Source organism: Festucalex cinctus, chromosome 13 (genome assembly GCF_051991245.1).
Source record: "Festucalex cinctus isolate MCC-2025b chromosome 13, RoL_Fcin_1.0, whole genome shotgun sequence".
Taxonomy (NCBI): Eukaryota; Metazoa; Chordata; class Actinopteri; order Syngnathiformes; family Syngnathidae; genus Festucalex; species Festucalex cinctus.
In genome coordinates, this window is record NC_135423.1 from 14,712,470 (window position 1) to 14,736,188 (window position 23,719).

Sequence of the window (23,719 nt, forward strand, 5' to 3'; positions counted from 1 at the left end):
TGTCTGCTTCCCAAGCGTTGTGTTTTGTCTTTGTATGTCAAGACCGAGACTGAAATAAATTTAGATAACACTGTGTTTGCTTTTATTTTATTTTTTAATCCATAAAAATAGTCATTCCAATGGATTTAGAAACCGGGACGTACGAGCCAGGCTTTGTGGGCATCCGGTTTTGTCAAGAGTGGTAAGATTGTGATGCGTGGTTTTAGTTAAGCTAGAAATGCTACAAAATGTGAAGGCAACATGAAGGGATTGCAAATAACAGCATCAAAGTTTTAGTCGATATTTGGATTGAGTGTTTATTTTTTTAATTTATTTTTTTATTATTCCTGCTTTATTTTCCAGTAACAATATGTTGTATCCAAAAGAAGATAAGGAAAATCGGATCTTACTCTACGCGGTAAGTGTAAGTTTTATACTGCTCTGCATTCAGATAGAAATAATGTTATACTGTAGATGTGTTATATCAGTTGTTGTTGATACGCTCACTTTATTCCTTCAGAAACACACAAGGTTGTTCCTTGTTCAAACAAGTGTCAGGAATTAAGTTTGCACTTTCAATCTCTGAATTTTGAAATTATCTGATCTCACAGTGCAGAAATTGTGACTACCAGCAGGAGGCGGACAATAGCTGTATTTATGTCAACAAGATAACCCATGAGGTTGAGTAAGTATGAACGTTGTTGCATTTTGAACTACATATTGATGTGTGAAAATTAAATGAACCCGTTAGTGTGGCTATTTTTTGTATTTTTTTTTAAGTAATCGTCTGTTTTGAAAAGAAGTTCCAAGTTTACATTACTTGCTTTATCTCTTTACAATCTGTCTCTTAGAATGTTTCCTGTTCCAATACAACCCAACTTTATTTAAGCACGCACACAATGTACAAAAGTGTTGTACAAAGCAACAGTCACACCAAAGACATATAGCTTCACATATAGCACAGAAAAGTAAATAAAATTAAAAGACACAAATGTCTGTCACAAAAGAAGAAGTTAAAACTGATATAAATACAAAAATAATAGTATAACTGACTAAATGATTCAACATTTCACGATGTGTAAAATACCAAAGAAAGAGAGGCTGACATGAGCACGCCTTACAGTTCAGAGGTTGTGGATTCAAATCCAGGCTGTGGCCTTTCTATGTGGAGTTTGCATGTTTTCTCCGTATGTTCCTCTCACATTCTAAAGACATGCATGGTAGGTTAAGTGCCAATAGGTGTGAATGTGACTATAAATGGTTGAGGCTGGGGGTTTACATGTGCCCTGTGATTGGTGGCTAGTTGAAGCTCAAATTTATGGATGGCAGTTAATATTATATGCAATTTTATAACATGCTGTTCTGTGTTTTTAAGGCCGCAAAAAAATGTCAATTTTGCTCCCTAATCACCTACATTTATTCTTTCTACCTTTTCTGCAGTGAATTGACCCAAATCATTGCTGATGTATCTCAAGATCCAACATTACCAAGAACTGAAGACCATCCCTGCCCTAAGTAAGTTTCACTTCTTTGTGTGGTGTGCACCCATTCATACGATAGTGAACAGAAAGAAATCCATCATCAAAATCATGTTTGATGATCATAATCAAACTTGCAGATTGTGGCATTTCTATGTATTTGATTTATTTATTTTTCCCACCTACAATGAAGCTTTTGTTCACTTTTACATTATGTTTCATGTGTACATGTTGACAAAACATATTTGCAATCAGTAGCCTTCATTTCTTGTACTATTTATGTTATCCTGTGCCACAGAAAATACTGATTTTGTTCGGAATCATTGCACATACTCATTTATGTTTGACATAAATGTACATTTGTTTACATTTCAACTGTATTTCCTTGCATTACCAACAGAAGACACTTTGCTAAGTTATGGGTCAGCAAAGAATGCAATAAAAGTCAGGTATTTTTTCCAAGAGATATGCCTATATAGATTACAGTATCTGCTGGCGTCAGGCCGAAACTAAACAAATCTATATTATTGGTCAGTCCGCACACATGGGTGTTATTATAACAAATTATTGGCCAATCTAAAGTCTATTTGACATAACTCTTACATCTATGTTATATGTGTCACTGAGCATGTTATAATGCTGTGGTTACACCATATCTCTCCCTAGATGTGGTCACAAGGAGGCAGTGTTCTTCCAGTCACACAGCATGAAAGCTGAGGTAGTCATTTTTTCCATATTCATGTCCTCTAAATCAGTGTAAATACTAGATAAACATCAAGCACCCCGACAAGTAACACTGATAATTGATCACACTCCTTATTTTATTGTATGTTTGTTTTTTTTATCTCCCATCTTATAGGCCAAATATGTATTACAGTATAATAAATTATTAGAGACTATCGTCTGATGCTTTGTGGTCTAAGTGAAGACAAGATTTCTGTTCTAATCATATATTATGTTCCTCCCACCACAGGATGCAATGAGACTTTACTACGTCTGCACTGCCCCTCACTGTGGACATAGATGGACAGAATAGTGTGCATGGCAATTTTGTCAGGCATCTTGTGAATATACATTTGTGTTTTATTAGTTCTTTATTGGCAGTTGTCATTTTCACGCAGTTTTGTTATTAAAACAATGGGTTGTTTCTTTCAATCATAGGCTTTTATCATTTTATTGACAGGATCAGACATTCTGGTTAACTACAATCAGGAGCTTCTTTAAGCTATAAAAATGTCACCGTTTACATCATACACTTGGGATTCTACTTGTAGAAAGACAATAACTGCTATACTTTTACAGTACAGTATAGGATTCATGAGCTACTGTCCTAACTGCTAATTTTCCCTTCTTGACTCTTGAAAGGTTTAAATACATAAACCAAACTGTTTTATTAACTGAAATGATCAGACTGTGTGTATTTAAAAAAAAATCCAGCTTTTAGAGAATTTCCCGGTTTAAATTTATATCAAATTAACATTAATTTAACAATATGATTATTATTGTGGTGTATTACTGTTTTACTGTGGTGTATGTACACTGTACACGGTACACTGTTCTGATCCAGAATAGTACCTGACCATAGAATGGGGGACTGCAAAACTCCAAAAGAGTTTTAGTAATAAGACTTTTATATGGATATGTTTATGGGGAATTTTCTTTTAAATTTTAGATTACGATTTGTTTCATGCATGAAAGTTTATAATGCTATAACTACTAATATAATTTGATGACTGAATGGGGAGTGGATTACAGGACAGCACATATTTGTTTTGCTTATGTTGTGTATTTTTCATTGGAAGAGTAAGGATTAAGTAGTGATGTTGATGTGTTTCATTATTGAGGGTTTATGGTTTGTATATTCATCAATATGTTTAATATCAAGAAATTTTTATTACCATTTTTATGCCTGAAACATTCTTTAAATGGCTGAAAATTATTAACAATAAACCTGCATGCGACACTTCTTATATAATAGTGAACAGTCATATCGGTCAGAATAAATTTTAGTAGTATTTTGTGTTAGTAGCGCAGTGCATTTTGAAATGTTGACCTACTGACACAACCCGGAAGTTGTGCACGTTTCAGGCGCGGAACACCCGGAAATAGGTCGCTTGCACATGTCGTCACTTCCGCCTCGGATTTCTCGTAGTCGCCATGCTGGGTGGCCTCCATTTACGTAGCGATTCGGTCTAACACGTATCTATCACGTTTGTTTTCTGCGTTTAAAATTGTACATTGTTGCTGCATCGTTGGCTGTTCGAACAAAGCCAAGGGGGAAAATGCTCGGTCTTTTTTCCGAATTCCGAAAATAATTAGGAACCAGGGCCTGGAGACAGAGGAGTGCGGACTCCGGAGGGAAGTCGTTACTTTGGGCTCGTGTGTGCAGCGATCACTTTGTGAGCGGTAAGCTTGTTTACCTTTATTTAATGCATGAGGATTAATAACGTTTCGACCGCCCATATATGGGCAAGTTGCTTATGTTTTGGATTCATGAGCAAGCAAGTTCGGTAGTACAAGCTGGCTAGCGGACGTTAGCCGAAAGCTAACATCGAACATTTTCACCCAAGTAGTGCCAGTGCAAAGTGTTTACTGCTGAAATTGGATTGATTAGTCTTGGGCTTTTAATGCCGATAACATGTTTTTTGGTGGCAAAATGTAAACTTGGAAAAAAAAGAGACAGAAGGGGCTGATGCAAGAAAACAGAGCCCCGGTAGCCTACACATCATGCTAAAGAACTTATTCACGGCCACCCTACTGCGGTAAAATAACCAGTCTTTCCATATTTTATTTGTTTATATATTTGTTTATTTTAACAGGTCGCCCTGCGCCCGTTTTTCTGTCCAATCATCCCGACTGGGCTCCAACATTAAAGTTGGGTCCCAAGTTACAACATCTATGTCTCAGCCCAGTCGGTGCCAAGATATGAACGTGCACAGGAGAGACAAGCAAAGAAAAGACGACTCGAAGTGGCAGAGATTGTTGCAGTTATGCAGCCAGATGGCTCCAGTAACCTGTACCCTCAAGTACTGCTGACATCATTGACTCTGGTATGCCACTCAGAATTCATTACATGATATATTGTATGCATGAGTGAATGTATGTGTTTGTTTGTGTGTGTACATGCACCTTATATTTTAGAGACATTTGGAAGTGTTTATAGAAATAAGTATTTGCCTGTAGCAATGTTCATACATTAAAAAATGCAACAAAATGTGTACATTTCTTTTACACTGACAAAAAAACTATACTACTGTACTATATTAAACCTATTACTGGTACCGTATTTTTTTGTGATCTTTTTTTTATTATTATTTCTTTAGGGATCTCATGCCACACCGACTTGATTGCCAATGACATGATGGAAACGAAGGCGAGCATCAAAGCATTGGAGGAGGACAACATGCGACTGTTTGTTTGGCGCTAATAAAGGCAGCGTTTATACAAATTCTATTGTTGGGTTTGTTTACAAAGCTATACATAATACAAATGACAGGATTTGACTCAATGTGCAATATGGTCCCTCTTAAAGTAATGGCATAAATCTCTATTATTTCTAAAAGCACAAAAAATGAAGTGAATAATGATTAGATGTAGTAATTTCAGGGTTAAAAATTGAACTGTTAATTAATGTAGTTTATTTTAGCACAGGTGCCTACCATCCTGAGATGATGTAATGTTGATGGGGTACGCAATGACTTTCATTATGCTATGTACAGAGGAAAAAGTTGCTCTCTTTTAAATTTGTTTAATGTAAGACAAGTACCAGTACTGTGTTACAGTTTTCCCAATAATCCTTGTTTCACACTTGTCACAAAACCACTGTCCTTTTGGCAGTCTAGATTGGCACACTTCAAGTGATATCATTTGATTTTACAATCTGCTGCAGCACAAAAAACTACTTTATTCCGCATCTTTGAAGTACATGAGCAAGTGGTAGGTGACAGCGGCTGAGCAGGAACACTGGAAGTCCACTGCTGATCTAGTAAATGCTCTCCCGAGCAGTTCAGGTAAGGAGGGGATTTTGGGAAAAAAAAACTCTGGCTTTTCCAACTGGCCAAAACGAGCGATCTGGGTGGACTCGCTCAATCACACTTTGTCCACACCACAAAGTCGCAGAAGTCCGTCCAGTTAAACTCATCTGTGCCTGAATCTGAAAATATTACAAACATTGTAATGAAAATATGAAACATAGAATTAAATAAGAAACTACAAAAAGTAAAGCCATACATACCTGGTAATACTATTGGTGTTGTCGTGACAAGTGATGGGAATTGTTGCCATCTGGCACCAGACAGAAATTGGGTGTTGTGACAGCCTCCTTAACCGTGAGATCATAAGAAAAGCTGTCAGTATGCTCAGTAGTTACCATGAACACGTTTTATTGTACTGGAAACTGAAACGAAAAATACGTCCTCTGAGAGTGGTTAACCTTAACCATTTAGAATAAGTTGATTAAGTAACATGTAACTAGTGAAAGGGTAGCATTAAATTTAATTAAGCCACGGGGAGGCTGTGCAGTTACTTTTTATTCTTATACGCTCTGCCATATTTGCCTGTTATAAAATTGTTAGAAAAACCACATCAGGTAAACCTAGCTGTGCATGTAAACACAATGACAACAGGAAGCCTGAGAACAAATCAACATTTTTGTGTGCAGAATTACCAACACCATGTGGTTTACTTACGTGCAACAGCAACAGTTTCTTCTGATGCGATGTTAAAGTTTACACTCTGTATCCACCCGCTTACAAAATAATTGTAAGCCTCCAAGGATTTGTTGGCGTGTTATGGAGCATGTTGTCAACACGAAGTAGGGAAAGATGTCCAGAGATGTCACATTTGGCCAGCAAGCTTTCTCCGTCAAAAAAAAAATCACCCTTGGTCAGGACGTAATTAGGATCAATCCCGCCACACAGAGACACCTTCTGCCTGTATCGTTGTTTTTGATCTTCCGGTAAATCGTGAAAATACTGCGAAAATTACATCAGGTTGATAAGCTCTACCGTGTAACTCGCGAGTGTACCTTGTGAACCGGCGGACACCCAATATGGCGCCCGAAGGAAAAACTCCCATGATGCATTACGATGTGCAAGCGACCTATAGTTTTGCACCCACGCGAGGGGGAATCGTTGACCTTACGAAGGGATTCGGAACGTGAGCACTGCTGTTTGGCCGAATTCATTCATTGGCAATAATGTGAGTATTTTTGGTCTGTACTAACACAGACTACACTTACACAATGTATATTCTACCAGCGCTTACTTTGTAACCTGCAATGGTCGTTGATGTTAGCAGTGCTAATGGCCACGGCCATTTAGCCGGAGCTAAACTGCTCATTGTGTGCCATTCATGTCCTATTATCGTTACTAACTCTATATCTACGTCTGATTTGTTTAGAACAACGCTTAACTCCCACAACCCGTAAGTTTTGAGGTCCGAAGCAGCAAGACTCTGTTCTTTTCTATACTACTATCGAATGCTAATGTTGCTAGTCACCATCACAGTATGAGCATTTTTCCTGGGCAGTGGCTATTTTGCCGTGACCTGCAACTCTCCTGATAGCGGTATTTTGCCGTGAACGGCTATGATTGATCAATCATTGGACCGATATATTATTGGATTGGCTATTTTATCGAGATTTCAGTAGGTTGGCTATGAATATGTTCATTTAACGTGATGTGTTGGCTGCAGGGAATCGGTTAATTTGCCATGAGTAGTTTATGCCGCGCTACACTGTTCAATTCCGCCACGTACCCTAAACACTGCTCTTTAAATACAGGAAAATATATTAGAAAATATACATGCTAAAAAATGATGGAGGTAAAAGGCAGTGCACAGTAAAGTTAAATGAAATCTTCAATACATTAATATATATATATATATATATATATATATATATATATATATATATATATATATATATATATATATATAGGTTGACAAGTGTGTTGTTAAAACTTAAACGCAATTGTACCATACCAAAAAATGTGCTTTTTGTAAAGCAGTAAATGTACTAATATTTATACACTAATACTAGTACGTTAAATTCAGCGAATTATTTTGTTTACCACTACAGGGAGCCAACATAGCATATGTGGTATTTGAGAATTATTGTCTATCATGAATCAGAAATGTTACGCTTAGAGTTGTGTTATACACTGACAATAAAAATGGCACTACAATCAGTTGAATATGCACTGTTTATTATCAAGCTTCAGTGCAAATCTGATACACGATTCATTCATTCATTCAGTCGCTCATTCGTTATAGGAGTTTGTTAACCAAGCCCAAGTCAGAAATGACCCCAGAAGAGCTCCAGAAACGTGAGGAGGAGGAATTCAACACAGGCCCCCTGTCTGTGCTGACTCAGTCGGTCAAGAACAACACACAAGTCCTCATTAACTGTCGCAACAACAAAAAGTTGCTTGGGAGAGTCAAAGCTTTTGACAGGTACTCAACATGTTATGACATCTTTTTGTGGGGTAGAATTCATTTTAGTTGTCACATTTAAGCCTTGTTTTGGGATCTATTTTTCAGGCATTGCAACATGGTCTTGGAGAACGTGAAGGAGATGTGGACTGAGGTTCCCAAGAGTGGCAAAGGAAAGAAGAAGTCTAAACCAGTGAATAAGGATCGCTACATCTCTAAAATGTTTCTCAGAGGGGACTCTGTCATTGTTGTGCTGAGAAATCCTCTCATCACAGGAAAATGAACTTGATGTTGTCCCGTGGATAGTGGCCAGGGTCTGTCTCTAAATTTTTTCCATTATTATTTTTTTTTCCCCCGCTTTTTACGTTTCCTAATTGTAAGACACTGTGCCCAAAGAAAACAAGGCTTTGATTTGTCTGCAGAAGGCTTCTGTATTTTTTTAATAATAAAAATGGTTGTCATCCTAGTTCCAAATGTGTTTTTCTTCTTTAATTGCTTTTATAAATTCTGAGACATACTGTAAATTCACATTTGTTTTGTTTTTTAGGAGTTTTAATCTCTTCATATAGCAAATGACATCACACATCAAAGAGAGAAATAACTTCCTCGCACAGTCACCATTTCCATCTCCCTGGACAGAATCTTATGTGTCATGCTTGATTTCAGTGGGTAACGCTCAATATGTGACAAACTGCCATTTATAGATCTGCTGCATTATTTATGAAAGCAGGTGTACTGACTATCACTTCACACCCTTCAACTGTTGCCTTTTTTGGTCACTTTGTCGTCTTAAATGCTGAACAGAACAACTTGTATTACAACTTTTGAACAAACCGTACCTAAACTCGTACTGTACTATAACATAAAATACAGGGATGACATTTTCTGAAACTGTTTAAAAATGAAATTTGTTAAAATGACTTAACAATAAAATGCAGGTGTAATTGTATATATGACTCTAGATAATATGAGGTGAATATACAAATTATTCAATGTCACAACAACACATTTGAGGGACACCACAATGTAAATATATGGACACAATTAAAAAATGAATTGGATACCGTCACTCTGGTAGTATTTGAACTATGACAGGCAATTAAAGAATGTTGTTAGGCCTTCAAACCTAAGAGTAACATTTTATTTTTATATATTTTCATTTCCAACAGTAGTGATGAATGATTCTTGCGTTTGGCATTCCTCAAGGCCTCCTCAAAAGTCATTTTTCTTCTGTCAGATTTTGGGTAGTGAGTGTGCCTGAGCAGGACGATTAGATGTTTTATTTAGTAGGTAAGCGATAACAAGAAGGGGGGAGTGTGATTATGATAGCAATTGGTCAGGCATCTATGTCCGAGCAATTTGAGACCCCACCAGGGCATTGATGGTGCAGCAACCGAGCCACCACCACGATTTGTTTCCAAGCAGAACCATGCCCGAGTGGAACCACCTGGAGGAAGAGGAGAAGATGTGTAAACATAACTTTTTTGAGATGGCGAAAGGCATAAACAGCAAACACACAAATGCATGTAGGGCTATACAAGCAGAAGCAAATGGACTAGAGCAATATAGTGTTCCGGAAGGCTGTTCACACCCATTTCATTCATTTAGAGGAACTACTAGTTGTTGTTTGAGATGTTAAGTTAAACTGTTTTGTGATTCATTCTAATAGACGTCTGTTTTAAGTTAACTGTAACACATTTGTCCTCATTATATTTTATATCCTTATTTTCAGTGTTTTATCAGGCCAACTTAATGGACTAGTGGTTATTACATCCGGGGTTCAAATCTTGTCTTAGGCATTCCTGTGTGGAATTTGCATGTTCCATCGTTTACATGGGTTTTCTCTTAACTCTCTGGCCTTCTTCCATGTTCCAAAAACATGTTGGGTTAAATGAAGACTAATTGTCCATAGGTGAGAATGTTAGTATGTATGTCATGGTTGTCTATACTGTATGTGCCCTTCAGTTGACTGACAGCCAGTCCAGGGTGCACCCCTGCCCTCACACAAAGTCAGTTGAGAAAGATCCTCCTGAGCAAGCTAGAGAAAATGTGTTCAGTTTTGGCATCCTGTGAGCTGCATACGGCAGCTACACAAGGTGGCAGCGCATAGTTACAATCTTTGTGTGATGATGACATCTAGTGGAAACTGAGGTAGTACATAGAGTGATTTAAAAAACAAGTTGTCAAAGGTCAAATCATATCATTTTACGTAGTAAATTAGCAACAGTCCACCAGTTGCTAAAGCCAAACTGCGGCAGGGTTTTTTCTTTCTGGACCTGGATTTGTCACCTTTGGAAAAGACCTCAATGTCGAATGGTCCCATAATCCCATTTTAACAGACTGGATGCTTTATGCAGCTAAAAGTGGTCTTCACTGTACAAAACATTGACCTTTACTACTTATACAGTGCATTACAAGTATTATATTGGTATTTTACCAGCATGTCTGCCTCACAGTTCCAAGGTTCAGGATTCAAATCTGCCTGTGTTGAGTTCACATTCTCCCCGTGCTTCTTCCCACATTACGAAAACATTCATGTTGGCTTAATGCACTATAAAATAAATTGTCCTTTGATGTCTATGTGAGTATGGATTTTTGAATGTCTGTACATGCCCAGTGTGTGCCTGCAATTGACTGGCTACCGATCCAGGGTAGCCAGTATAGTCACCCAGAATCAGTTGAGATAGGCTTCAATACATCCGCAAAACGAATTAGATCAAAAGCTATGCAAAACAGATGAATGAATGAATGAGCAAATTAATGAACACATGAAGACTTTATTTTAAATGCGATAACAAACGATAAAAAGAAACAAAACAGTTGTCAAACAATACTAAAACAAAAAAAACAACACAAACATTTTCAAAAAGGAGTGTAAAGATTTGAATAAGGATTGTGAATCATCATTACAGACAGTTAGAGTTTTACCTGTATGATCAAGAGGAGCTGGTAGATTTCAGCCTGTCATCTTATCAGCATAGTGCATATACATTATATTTTCTCGTCTGGACTTGTTGGTGGTGGTAGTCACATGTATAAGATGGTAGGGGAAAAAGAGCATGCTGTAATATTCTTCATAGACTATTTCGCCATCTCTTATTAATGCCGGCTATCTTTGAGTTAACTGGAATGTTCAGTGGTCTTCATTTGTTGTCTTGCATACTTGAACAAGTTCAGAGCTGTTCATATTTCCAAACTTTCACAACAATCTCTAATTGCTTCTTAGCCTGCTCAAATATTGTTTCTAAATTTCCATTCCATAGCTTCTGTCAGACGGCCAGTTGTCGAAAAGAGTGACCGACTGACGTCAAGCTCTGGAAATAAAGTTGTGGTACTGAGTTGAAACCTATAATTATGGCATGACTTTCTTTCAATATTTTAAGAGCAACCGTATTAGCTGGGAACTCAACCAACTTGGGCAACATGTTCCAGCACATGTTCAGCACATGCTCACACAGGATCTGTACGCTATCATCTGCAAAATTGCACACTGATGGGAAAGAAATTTGATGTTAGTTGACAGCTTTGGTGGACAGCAGGGTTAACAGTTGGGGCAGCGCTCGAGAATACCCGCTAACAGTTGGTCAGAGCACTGTGGGTGTGTGGGTGTGTGTGTGTGTGTGTGTGTGTGTGTGTGTGTGTGTGTGTGTGTGTGTGTGTGTGTAGTGGAACTAAAAGCATATTTGGGTTTGTTGTGGATGTTTACGGATGCCATGTAGTGGTAATGCATTCCTTTCTCATCCCAACTTCCACTTCTGTCCCCATTAGAAAGAAGGAATGCTTTTAGTGTGTTCTGTATCTCAGTGTTGAAACCGGACCATGAGAAAAATCAAAGTACTTTTTCCTCACATTGTCAACATAATTAGCTAGCATTACTCTGTGCTTTAAATGATGTCCGTTGATGATGTGGTATATTTATGCAATCAATTATCTTGGTTCTGATACGTAACCACTTTTCATTAGAATATTCTTCTACAGTAAATGAGTTCATACCTCTTTCATGTGCTAATTCTACTGGTGTACCCAGAGAGCTCAGGGTTCTTGAATGTCAAGCATTGATGCAACTTTATAAATGGATAAACCAATAATTAAAGAACACATGTGGATGTGTTTCGGTGTAGGCTAAACACAAGCAGAAGTGGTCAAATGTTGCTAGATGACCAACAATATGATCTCTTCTTATTAAGAGACACCACTGATTTTAAGATTAGTGTTTTGTTTTGTTTTGCCAGCTTTCCCACTTGACGTGTAGTGGTTGTTGACATAATTCCACACATGCAACTTTGACATGGCAATGAATTTGTGAAACGCTTAAATTATTACATCACCTCAACAACATCAAAGTAACGAAGTATGGCCTTGTTAGGGGATACGTACTCAGACAAACTGGCCAACGAGTGGATGTAATTGTATTATTTACGAAATGGAAAGTAAGGCAATACGATAATCATGTTGTCCATCTGTTTTGATTGACACTTTTACACTGCAACATACTGTGATGAGGGATCTATATCCACCAATGCTGGGGTGTATTGTACAGTAAGCACCCGTATTCGACTGCATCATATGCGTGTTACACCCTTTTTCTTTGAAGTAATTGCAGTAATTATGAAAAATGACTACGTACGTTACGTACGATCAAGAACGTGTCCGTCCGGTGTTTTTGTATTTTTCTCTCCCACCAGAGGCGCCCTGAACGCAGCACAAGAACTCACAATACTCTTTGAAGCTGGCGGGCTGGGACCACACTCCAATGAGTTGCAGACCGAGCGACCGCGGATAAAAGTCTGGCTTGTGCACACAAGTCTACAAACGGGACTAGTGTCGCGACGCCTCGTAAGAGGGCTAACTTTTTTGCTATTATAGCAGCGTCGTTATTTTCCGGCTTTCCCAGATTCAGCTCGTAGGAACCACCGTGAGATAGTGATTGGACTTGACAAGCCCGCTGCGCTACTGTATCCACCCCCACCCCCTCCCTTCTCTCCCAGTTCCACACAACCAGGAAATCGTCGAGGTGTGTGCTTCGATTATCCCGCTAGTTGCTACCCCGTTTGCGGGTGTAGATGCGACCTTACACCCCACTTCGACACGTTTCTCGTAGTTTTGTTGTTGGTTCGTCTAGTTTGACTTCAATCCACTGGCTTCCGCTTTCAAGTGAGTCAAAGTTGTCCGCGAGGAGAGGAGCTCCACTCCGGCCGAACAATGAGGTGGGTAAAGAGTGACTCAAATCCCTTCATCTTCATTGTGTTTCCAGGCTACACTCTTGTGTTCGGGCCATTAGTTTTAACAAAGGCGCTGGGACACCATTCGTTTGGTACAGACAACCGTTGCACTCGCTCCGTTGGCTGTTTTGAACAGGCTTCTGCTTGTTTCCGTCACGTTTGAAAGGCGAAAGAGCTCATGCTTTTAAAAACGTGCTCCACATAATGTACTTAAGCAAACAATAATAAGTTGGAGTGTTTGTGACCTTTGCGACTTTATATTCGACGTTACATGAATCAGGAAGTGCACGCGTAATGACAGCCCTGTGCTACCTGTTCAAGCACTCTAATGATACTCAAGTAGTTGAACAGGTCAAATGAACATTGTATGTATTTCAGACGATCCATATTGTCTTTCTGCATGTGCTACATTTGACTGCGATTGCCTTAAATGTTTAATTAGCGTTTGCCCTTTCTGAGGTCATTTATAGCAGTCAATGTGCTGTCTAAAGACGTAAACCGCACTTGCATGGTCACTAATTGTCCTAAATTCAGTTCAAAATGTTTTGATCAAGTAGTGTATTTCACAGGCACACATTACATTCACGCCTTGTACTATTTAGCTCCCTCTGGGTTTTACAGCAGGGATGAAATTGCTCAGTGGAAAGAAGTCCGTGTCCTCAAATTCCACATCCTGTCACAGCCTGTGCAGTTGGAAATGACATGCTTAGTTTGAAACCAGCACCACCCCTCACTTTAAGCGCCTCAGCGCTGATTTGGTTTCTTGTTCCTTCATTTTGAAGCGGCAAGCAACAACCTTTTATAGTTTGCGAGCTTGCCTGTTGAGATAGTGCCCCACAATCACAATCTTGAGCAGTGCAATTGCAGGTCTGATAACCTGTGTGACTAGTTTTTTGTTTTTTGTTTTTTTAATCTCGCATCTTGCGCCAGTCTTTTCCATAACAATGGGCCTCTTTGGAAAGTCAAATCTAACTTGAAGATTTTTAGAATCCCAACAACCTTTCCTCCAAGTACTTTCGGTTCCTGGAGCTCGTATAGAGTAGGAGAGGAAAGTTCCTAAGCAAAACTCACAATCCAAAGAGGCCCAGTGTGTCTTGGCTTGGGCACAAAGGGCAGGCATGGCATTGTTTATTTTTTATTTTTTTTTTCAAACATTTAACCAGAACTTTGATATCTGCAGAAACGGGGATGGCGTTGACCTGCTTAACAGTTAGGCATTATGATTACACAGGTAATAGCAATGTCGCTGAAAGGAAGAAAGAGCTATTAGGTTTTGACAGATCTAGATAAATATTGAATCCTTAATTTGTCCGAATAGTTCAGAACACGTGAATACTATGGGGTGGTGGGGGGTTGGGGGGTGTAAACAGGTTTATGGCAAATTCCCAAACAAATGTAAATGGAACAGTAGTAGTCTGAGACCAGTAGCTGTGGTCTTGAGAGACCTGTCACACATATCGGGTAATATCATTAAATATTTACACTTCTGGTTAGATGACCAAACAAACAAAGCAAAAGTAGTGGAACAGACTTAGACATTAAGTGTTTATTAGGGGTGTGAATTGCCTAGTACCTGACGATTCGATTCGTATCACGATTCACAGGTCACGATTCGATTCGATACCGATTAATCCCGATAAGAATTTATAAGTCGATTGTTGCGATTTTTTTTCATTCAAATTTAGAAAATACTAATCAGTAAGCTTGTAGAGTGTAAGATTTATATGAAAATGTATTATTTATTTATCTGAAATTTCAGTCTTATAGAGGTTGTAATCTGTTTCATGTTTGAACAGCATTAAAATAAAATATTAAGGCTTAATGTTCCGTTCATATAACATTCTTCCATGCTCAAGGTGCGAATCCTAACCCGAAGTCAGACGTTTTGTTGAATATTTTTCCATTAAAAATGGAAGATTAAAAATCAATTCACACACACACACAAAAAATAATAAAGGCAATGATGATAAGACGTTGAATCAGTAAGACTACCGAATGAACAATTCTGAGCTCTTAAAAAAAAAAAAAAAAAAATTTTTTTTTTTTTTATTGAATCGATTCGAGAATCGCGCGATGTAGTATCGCGATATATCGCCGAATCGATTTTTTTTAACACCCCTAGTGTTTATGCTGATGATATTTATGTTGTGTCAAAACAGATTATTTCATTGTTTTGTACAACTTATAATAAGTTGAACCTTCTCAACAACATCTTGAACCATTCTCATCTTAAAAGGGAAGTCAACCCCAATTTTTTTCTTTACAATATGTTCTATGCAGGCAGCACTACTAGTCTAAACACAGTACGGTATTCTGATTAATATTGTTTGTGGAATAAGAGTAAAGGAGCAAAACCCTCCCGTTTTTATCCATTCTCAGAGGGCATCCACTCTGCTCAGATTACAACCAAATCACAAGCTTCAGAACAACAACAGGTAAGCTGTGATTGGTTGTTGCTTGAACAACTGTGATGTCCTTTTCAGTTGATAGCAAGTGGCAAAATGGCGGCCCCCTGAGATGGATAAAAACGGGTGGATTTCGCACAAATGCAATATTAATCAGAATGCCGGGTTTAGACTAGCGGGGGAACATACACAATATTATTGTAAAGTAAATGTTTGGGTTGGCTTCCCCTTTCATGCAGTTGTACAATTATGCTCTTAGTGGTTAAATGCCGGCAATCTCACTTTCATAAAATTACCCATTTTTTCTTGTAAAGACAAGATTTTTGTGCTGTTACATGACTTACTTAATTCTAATAAAATATCAACTTTTATTTGTAATATTACCGGTACTTCTTTATTGTCCTGTAAAATTGTGACATTGTTGTAATATTATTATTTTCAAATTTCCAAAAAAATAACATTGTGAAAATAGTCTGCTCAGATGTATATTGAAATCAAGTGTTCCTCTGCCTGCCTTATCTGTTTCTTCAAAGCATCTGCCATCAACAAGGCAGCTTCACCCAGAGACTCGCATTGACCTTGATATATTGTCACTCTTCTCTCCCAAGCGATAGTTGTGCATATCGTCTATTCATGAAATGCTCCCCCAAGCCAACCGTGACATCTTAAAAGGGCCTTAAATATCTCTCTTTTATTTGGATGTTCAATTGTAGAAACATTTGACGATGAGATTCTGCCATGTTATTTTCTGACACGTTATTGAATATTAACTAATGTTAAAGGCTTCCCATGGTGCAAAAGTATGTCAGAAACACTCGTACCCCATAATGCCATGACAGTACTGCACAATAAAACGTGCTCATGACTGTAAATACAGATAAGAGAACAGGTTTCAGACAGACAGTGAAAAAAACACACTACAGTTTATGACCCAGTTTACACATGGTTTTAGGACTTAAGTTCACGGTATTTTTTGGGGGGGGGTTTACTTACCGTGTAACCTTGCTCTCGCAAGATGAATTCTCTCGGTATTTGTGAGTTCACAAATTCCGGCGAATACATCTTGTACCGCTCCCACTGATAAACGCCGTTCCGTTCGGACCAATCACAGAGCGACATTGTGTTTGGGGGCGGGATATGCAACTGTGACGAAACCAAAGAAGTGCCGACGCGGGGCTAACAAATAAACCTAACATGGACAAATGGACGCTCCAATTAATTCTGTTCTTGCAGAATAACTCACCGTTCCCTTGTTGAATGTTGAACAGCGAGAGGCGCTTCGTGCATTTCTAGCTAGTAAGATGTTCGTGCTTTTCCCCCCTTCGACAAGAGCACAAATTTTCACACGTGGCCGTGATTGGTTAAAACAAACGTGCAGAATGTCGCATCGTCCAATCATCTTGAATTATTGTACAGAATGTCCCGCCTTTTTCCCGACCAAATTACTGTGGAGAGGTACCAGATGGATATGTAAAATATCCATCAGACTATTGCCAAATTAACTTAACGTAATTGAAACATTCAATCCATTCTATGGCTTGTATGTTAAGTGAGTGTGTAAAAACATTATGATTTTCACTAATGTGTTCACTTGACCTCATGTGTTGGTCATATGGCTTGCCTTGTGCTGGGCTCATATACAGCATGCCATGTTGGCATAGTGGACAGTAGACCTTGCGACTGCCATTACAGTTCAGGCTGCGCTTTCTTGTTGCTCCTGGTGCATTTTGATATTTGCATTCAGACAATGGCGAATTGTCTTGTGGTCGAGATTAGGGCTCGGTATCGATTCAGATTTCCAGAATCGATTCGATTCACAAGTCACAAAAATTTTCGATTCAGTTGAGGAAGTCACGCAGTAGCTATTTTAGACAGTCAAAATGACCAATGCTGAAAATAGAAACTTCTTACTCTAATTTAATGCATTAGTAAAAATCTGAAAATTTACATTAAGAATTGAATCCATTGCAGTTACACTAATAATCTGTTTTATTTTACATGGCCTTATAAAAACAAATAATTTAAAACAGTTACAACCACAGTACATGCTGTGTAAATAAAGTGACAAAAAGAAAAAAACTGACACTCATGACATTCACATTGTTTTGACATCCATCCATCCATCCATCCATCCATTTTCTAAACCGCTTTCCCTCACAAGGGTCGCGGGGCTGCTGGAGCCTATCGTAGTTGCTTTCGGGGGGGGGATATCGATATATCGATACATGGTTTTATATATCGATATTGGGATATGAAAAAGTATATCGATGCGATATCGATATTTTGAACCCAGCCCTAGTCGAGATGGTCATTGTATTTGGCAGTGGAGTAAGTCACTTCAGAATATTGCGATGTTCTGTTTTGAATTGAGGAAAGGTAATGTTGGTCTCTCTTGGTGCTGGTGTACATTAATTATCCAGTTTAACAAGCATGAAAGTTAACTGTGCATTTGCTTGTGAATGACATAGCAAAGCAGTACTAGTGTAATTCGCCTGGATGGATAGACAAAAAAAATATATATATATCCACTTTTACTGTTCAATATGTGGTCATTCTGTATTTTGTCCTACTGTTGTCCTATTGTTTATTGATGGGCTGCACCGTACTGTATTTAGTTTGAAATTGTCATATTGCAGGAGTCATGTCAGGTCTGTTTTACAGTGTTACTATGATGTAGAAGGCAAACAAACGCAACATGTTTTCAGCTACAGTCAAGGTCTGATCGGGTTGTAACTTGCAAGGTAAAATAGTACCTCACATTCAAAAACGTTATTGCAAGCAATGCAAGTCACTCCCAACTATAGTTTGCTATCAAATTTACAATGAAAACAAAGAATTAAACAACAAACGTCTGCTCCTTAAATGGTGTTATACAGTAAAAGACACACATACTAATCAAAATTAGCACTGATGTTACGGTAAATTATAAACCTTCAAACCACACATAGCAGCCCAGGGTGTTGTGTAGCGGTACTTATCTTCTTGTGTGCTGACTATGAGGACCCAGGAAACATGGCTGCGTTTAAATGTAAAGCTCTTGAGAATGCAAACCAATGGCAATGTGTGTTCTTTGCTACCATATCAACTGTTGAGGTGAAGAGGAGCTAGACTGAAGGGACACACTTAGTTGTAAACGTCTGTTGCTTAAACTAATCCACTCAAATCTAGAAATACTAATACATAAGTGTGTGTAAGATAACATTTGATTAAAAATAAATGAAAACTTTTGAATGTGCTGATGACTGTATGCAAGACTCAAAATAAGTGGGTTCACATTGCAGTTTGCAAGTCTTTTTGCATTTTGCGCCTCATACAAACACATTGAATAGGAATACTACAAACTGCTGTTTATGTGGCAAGCACCTTGTCATGTAATTGTAACACGGACCTTGCTCTCCGACGAAGTTGCCCACCACTTTAATTTTACCTTGGTGTTACGTGGCTTCTTTACACAGTGCTTTAATGACATTACATTAGCTCCGTGGATGGATTGTTTTCTGTTACTTAGGACTACATTTGTATGTGTGGCTTGTGTGAATTGCCTAGTACCTGACGATTCGATTCGTATCACGATTCACAGGTCACGATTCGATTCGATACCGATTAATCCCGATACGAATTTATAAGTCGATTGTTGCGATTTTTTTTCATTCAAATTTAGAAAATACTAATCAGTAAGCTTGTAGAGTGTAAGATTTATATGAAAATGTATTATTTATTTATCTGAAATTTCAGTCTTATAGAGGTTGTAATTTGTTTCATGTTTGAACAGCATTGAAATAAAATATTAAGGCTTAATGTTCCGTTCATATAACATTCGTCCATGCTTAAGGTGTGAATCCTAAAAAAAAAAAAAATAGATTTTGCCGATTATTGAATCGATTCGAGAATCGCGCGACGTAGTATCGCGATATATCGCCGAATCGATTTTTTTTTTTTAACACCCCTAGTGGCTTGTGTATAGCCATGATGATAAGTACAGTATACGCTAACCTGTTAACGTCCGTATCATTCTGATATTTACAAAAATAAATAAATCATCAGTCAGATTGTTCAAACGGGTTGAAAATTAGCAAAAATAGTTGACAACTTACTTGGCAGATAATTGTGATTTTGACAACTTGCCACAGTTTGTGCCTATTATACACATATATAATCTGTGCTTCTGGCATGTAATCCACTGTATACGGTGTAAACAAACATGACACTCGCAGCAAAGAACCACACTTCTGGAGCGAGGAGGAAACAGACTACTTTATTTAGCGTGGTGAGGGACATAAATATAGTGTCTTTTATTGAACTTAGTAAGTTAAAAGCGGAAATGACGTTATTTACGTAATTACGTTGTCCACACGATACGCATCGATTTTCCAACCGGATATTCCAATCGAGCACAAATGAACACGTAAACGAATGTAACTCGGTCTGACACGCATGTAAACGTGTTACCTCGATTGTTTCACAAACCGGAATTCTGACCTTAACCCGAATATTGACTGCATGTAAACGTAGTCTGCGTGACCGTCTTCTGTTGATATACCTTGTTGAAGTGAGGACTGGAATGCAACGTCTTGGTCTTTGTCATTTGTCTCTGTGGAATGTAAATGTTGACCTACAACTGTAGTCAGCATGTCAAAAGTGCAACAGTGTCTCTTAAATGTGCTAAGAAGTATATTTTGAGCCATCTGTCTGTACACAATTCTTGCCAATTCCACACATTTTTTTTTCTCGCTACATGTCACATCTATGCTAAAGTTAAAGTTGCATAGCTGTGTCATGTTGATAAGAAGCAATGGAGAATTCCACTGATGTTTGTCCTCCTTTCTGTCCCTCCCTGTTTGTCTGCCTCACTCTGTTTTTATAACACCATGGACATTGTGACTAAACATTAAGTTTAGTACCACAGGAAGTACGTTGATCTGCTTTATGTATCAGCGATAATAGGAGAGAGGTGATTCCAGCCCACACTCATGATTCATTGACTGGATTTAAAAAAAAAAAAGGTTTCAAGTGACGATTGTCCTAAATTTGCAGCACAAATGTTCAGGGTTGCACACACTTAATGCATCTTCTTAACCCATTGAGTTCTCTATGCTCTTTAATAGCCAGACACAATGCCCAATAGGCACCTCCTACTTCTTAACCACCGTCTTATTGATCAGCTTTATAAGCAGCAAAATGATCTCCTCTGTCTGCATTGTTTGTCATGTCTTTTGCGTAGCTGCCTCAGGATTAGTCAGAAAGGCAACTATTTACGTATTGTTGTTGCGCCTCGATCAAAACATAATTGCCCTAATGTCCGACTCAAAAAGCCGGAAGCTTTGTTTACTGTACAGCATTTAGCAACATTGTGCATACCCGTGCAAACCTTACAAGATGTCATTTTGGAAATAGTGGTGTGTTCACCCCATGGGGTTGTGTAATATCCTTAACAGTAGGTTTGTTACTTTCATGTCTCCACTTGTTGTAACCCTCTTGCTCAGTCAGATTTTTCTTTTGAAATCTGATCTGAGCAGTGCCTATAGTACCTACCGGTACCTAAATCTAAAAAAAAACAAAAAAAAACGTATTAAATAGTTGCAAGTTCAAAGCAAAATGTACATTTGCTCAAAAATCCCCACCAAATAATCACATTTGGGGAACTGAAAACCTAAGTCACGAGCAAAATAGCTACACTGTTCTGTACTGTAAGTGCAAGGTCATTGTGGCAAGTCACGCCAGTGATGGATTTAAACTAATTGCGTGCATTGTGAGAGGTTACGTGTTATGGTTCAAACTAGGGTGCCAAATTGTCTCAAAGGGTACCACCCTACTTGTGAGTCTCATATCTGTTGCCCTGTGAATTTGCTATAAGACCCTAATTCTGCAGCCCCCCCACCCCTTCTCTAGAGCATGTACCCCTCTAGGTCCTCCCACCTTTTCTACTCATAAATAGGCCATTATGCTGACCTGCCTCTTGGATTAGACGCTTTGCCGCAACATACAAAACCTTCTATTGTCCTGTTTCCTTGGTGGTGGCTGCTGTTTTCCTTCTTTAATTGTGGCTCTCGTCGGTTACCTTTGTTGTGTGATACTATTTAACTTTTGCTCTCGCTAACTTGTCTCACATGAGAATTTTGGAAAAGCCAGACATTTTTTAAAACTAGAAATGTAAGTTATTTCCATCTGTAAATTGCATAAGACATTGACTGCGTTGACTGATTCCACAGTGGCGTGTTTAATAGGGGTGTGCCAAAAAATCGATTCATAAAAGAATCGAGATTCTCTATTATTAATTGGATCAAATCGATATTTAATATCCAAAAATCGATTTTATTTAAATTAGAAATTAAGAAGGGGAAAAGGCACTTGTAGCCCACATGCTGTTTTTGTGGAAAAAGGCATTTACAATACAAAATTAATACATGTTTAAACAAAAAAAAGAAGACACTGTAATGTCTCTATTTGTCATTTTGTCTTGCAAAACAGAGTAGATCATGACAATGTTGTGCATATCTGTAAATTGAAGCAGAAATCATTTGTCAATCAAATAATTTTGAATCAAAAATCGTTTGAATCGACAATCGAAGATTGATTCTGAATCGAATCGTAGACCCAAAAATCATAATCAAATCAAATCGTGAGACAGTCCCTAGTGTCTAATGTAGACTGGTTTTGAAAAACTGGTCTCTTCCTGTAACCAAATGTAGTGATGTCATCGCATGTGATGGAGAGCCTGCATCTAACAACACGGTGCAAATCCATCATCTGTAGCGAAGGGGAGATACTGTGTGATCAGCATTGCTAATGGCTTCATTGATAGTGAACAGTGAATTTCTGATGTCCACTGCTTAATGGGACATAATGGAAGCTTGTTTATAGTGTCACCCATATTAATATATCAAATATGAAAGGTAAAGAGAAAATATAGAATTTGAACGAACATGAAGATTTAAATTTGACTTCCTTTTAATCATTTTCTGTTCTAAGCCCTTTTCCCCCCCTGATCTTATGTAGAGAAGACTATTGTTGCCCTACTCAAGCAAATGCAGTTCTCTTTATGATCCTACTGAGACTCAGTTCCCATTTGGTTTGCATGAATAGTACAATTCTCATTCATTCAGACCAAGGGGTCATTGGGTCACTGTCGTCATCTGCTAAATGGTCAACACCCTCTCATGAGGGTGTATTTCCCTGAATCTCCAATCAAGCGAAACCTGTCCAAGCACATGGCCTATAAATGTTCTTTTTCTGATTCATTCACATTTAGTCTTGGCAAGTTGCTTCTCTGCAATTAAAGGAATTGTGTTATTACATGCGATACATGACTGTGTTAAGTACACACAAAATACTCAATAAGGAAGGATAAAAATGTATGCATTTTACTTTGTAGTCATGCACTCTTAATAGTGGTTGTAGTGTTGTGTATAATAAATGATTACGTTTACCGTTAATACTGAAATGCTAAATGTTCTCCCATATAGTTGCTTAAATAGATCGATGCTGCAGCACACCTCCAACATACTACGACTCAATACTCACACCACCTCACAAAAGAACAGCTGGTGCCACAGTTGCGGTAATGACCTTTTATGATGATTGATGTGCACGTTTCACGTCAGACATCTTTACAGTGACACGCTGCTGGCAGAGCAAAGGTATTACAGTTGAAGAGAAAGTTTGATTGTGTTACGGTCGGCATCTATGATCTGGTTTTTTATGCTGACATTTCTTGTGCTGTTGTACAAATGGTTTATTGGTAGTAAAATTGTTGAAATTAGTGAAATATGCAACACGACTGTGAAAGTGGCTTTTTCTTCAGTAGGTCAGCCAACTTCTTGGTGCACACTATAGAGGATTATGCCCCAAACTGTAAAAGGAATTGAGCTTACATAGTACAGGGACAGAGGTGAGTTGGTTCCAAATATGGGCATTGAGTTTTGTCAGTTGTGTGCGCACACACTAGTTCCTTGGAAGCAGGAGGGAATTAAAGCGTACTCTTGAAATGGCCAGAAAAGACTCATATTAGCTCTGGGCTATTCAGGTTTACCTCAGTGCTCCATAAACAATGCCAGTAAGAGTATGAGTCAGCGTGCAAAAATGCTGAGAGTTTTTGGAGTGGAGACGTTTCAGCTGACGATACAATTCCATTCACACAAATATAGTGACAGGAACTAATATTAGTTGGAAAGTGTGCACCCTTGTTTCTGTGCATGTGAATTGT

General features: G+C 38.3%; 3 protein-coding genes and 1 long non-coding RNA gene across 7 annotated transcripts in view; 3 read left to right on the forward strand and 1 right to left on the reverse strand.

Moving 5' to 3' along the window:
* polr2i (RNA polymerase II subunit I) lies at positions 1–2,612 on the forward strand. The gene is made up of 6 exons (XM_077541714.1): positions 1–181; positions 343–397; positions 591–664; positions 1,420–1,494; positions 2,124–2,175; positions 2,431–2,612. The coding sequence occupies exons 1-6, from the start codon at positions 120–122 to the stop codon at positions 2,491–2,493; spliced, it is 381 nt and encodes a 126-aa protein (XP_077397840.1). The 5' UTR covers positions 1–119; the 3' UTR covers positions 2,494–2,612.
* An 892-nt stretch (positions 2,613–3,504) lies between these two features.
* On the forward strand, positions 3,505–8,355 carry snrpd2 (small nuclear ribonucleoprotein D2 polypeptide). 2 transcript variants are annotated; one of them, XM_077541715.1, is made up of 4 exons: positions 3,505–3,566; positions 6,564–6,656; positions 7,731–7,910; positions 7,998–8,355. In XM_077541715.1, coding segments are annotated over exons 2-4 (357 nt in total). In that variant the 5' UTR covers positions 3,505–3,566; positions 6,564–6,654; the 3' UTR covers positions 8,173–8,355. The 2 variants fall into 2 exon arrangements, with proteins under 2 accessions (XP_077397841.1, XP_077397842.1); XM_077541716.1 differs by lacking the exons at positions 3,505–3,566; positions 6,564–6,656 and having other exon boundaries at positions 7,714–7,910.
* On the reverse strand, positions 3,751–6,560 carry LOC144033534 (uncharacterized). Its single transcript, XR_013288003.1, has 3 exons — positions 6,146–6,560; positions 5,692–5,778; positions 3,751–5,610 (listed from the first exon to the last, which is right to left on the reverse strand). It is a non-coding gene; the product is annotated as an uncharacterized LOC144033534 (long non-coding RNA).
* A 4,195-nt stretch (positions 8,356–12,550) lies between the features above and the next one.
* The window catches only part of vaspb (vasodilator stimulated phosphoprotein b), a 33,011-nt gene continuing 21,842 nt past the window's right edge, over positions 12,551–23,719 (forward strand). The window contains exon 1 of one of the 3 annotated variants that reach the window (XM_077541351.1): positions 12,551–13,095. In XM_077541351.1, coding sequence (XP_077397477.1) covers positions 13,092–13,095 — 4 coding nt within the window. In that variant the 5' untranslated portion in view covers positions 12,551–13,091. Of the gene's footprint in view, positions 13,097–23,719 lie in introns of all 3 variants that reach the window. The other 2 variants (XM_077541349.1, XM_077541350.1) reach the window with 2 other exon arrangements.

Excerpts from the sequence above, each read along its gene's own strand:
- polr2i (XM_077541714.1), top strand. The coding sequence starts at position 120 with ATGGATTTAGAAACCGGGACGTACGAGCCAGGCTTTGTGGGCATCCGG. Across the intron at positions 665-1,419 it reads AAGATAACCCATGAGGTTGA|TGAATTGACCCAAATCATTG; the intron begins GTAAGTATGAAC and ends CCTTTTCTGCAG. Across the intron at positions 1,495-2,123 it reads GAAGACCATCCCTGCCCTAA|ATGTGGTCACAAGGAGGCAG; the intron begins GTAAGTTTCACT and ends ATCTCTCCCTAG.
- snrpd2 (XM_077541715.1), top strand. Across the intron at positions 7,911-7,997 it reads AGAGTCAAAGCTTTTGACAG|GCATTGCAACATGGTCTTGG; the intron begins GTACTCAACATG and ends TCTATTTTTCAG.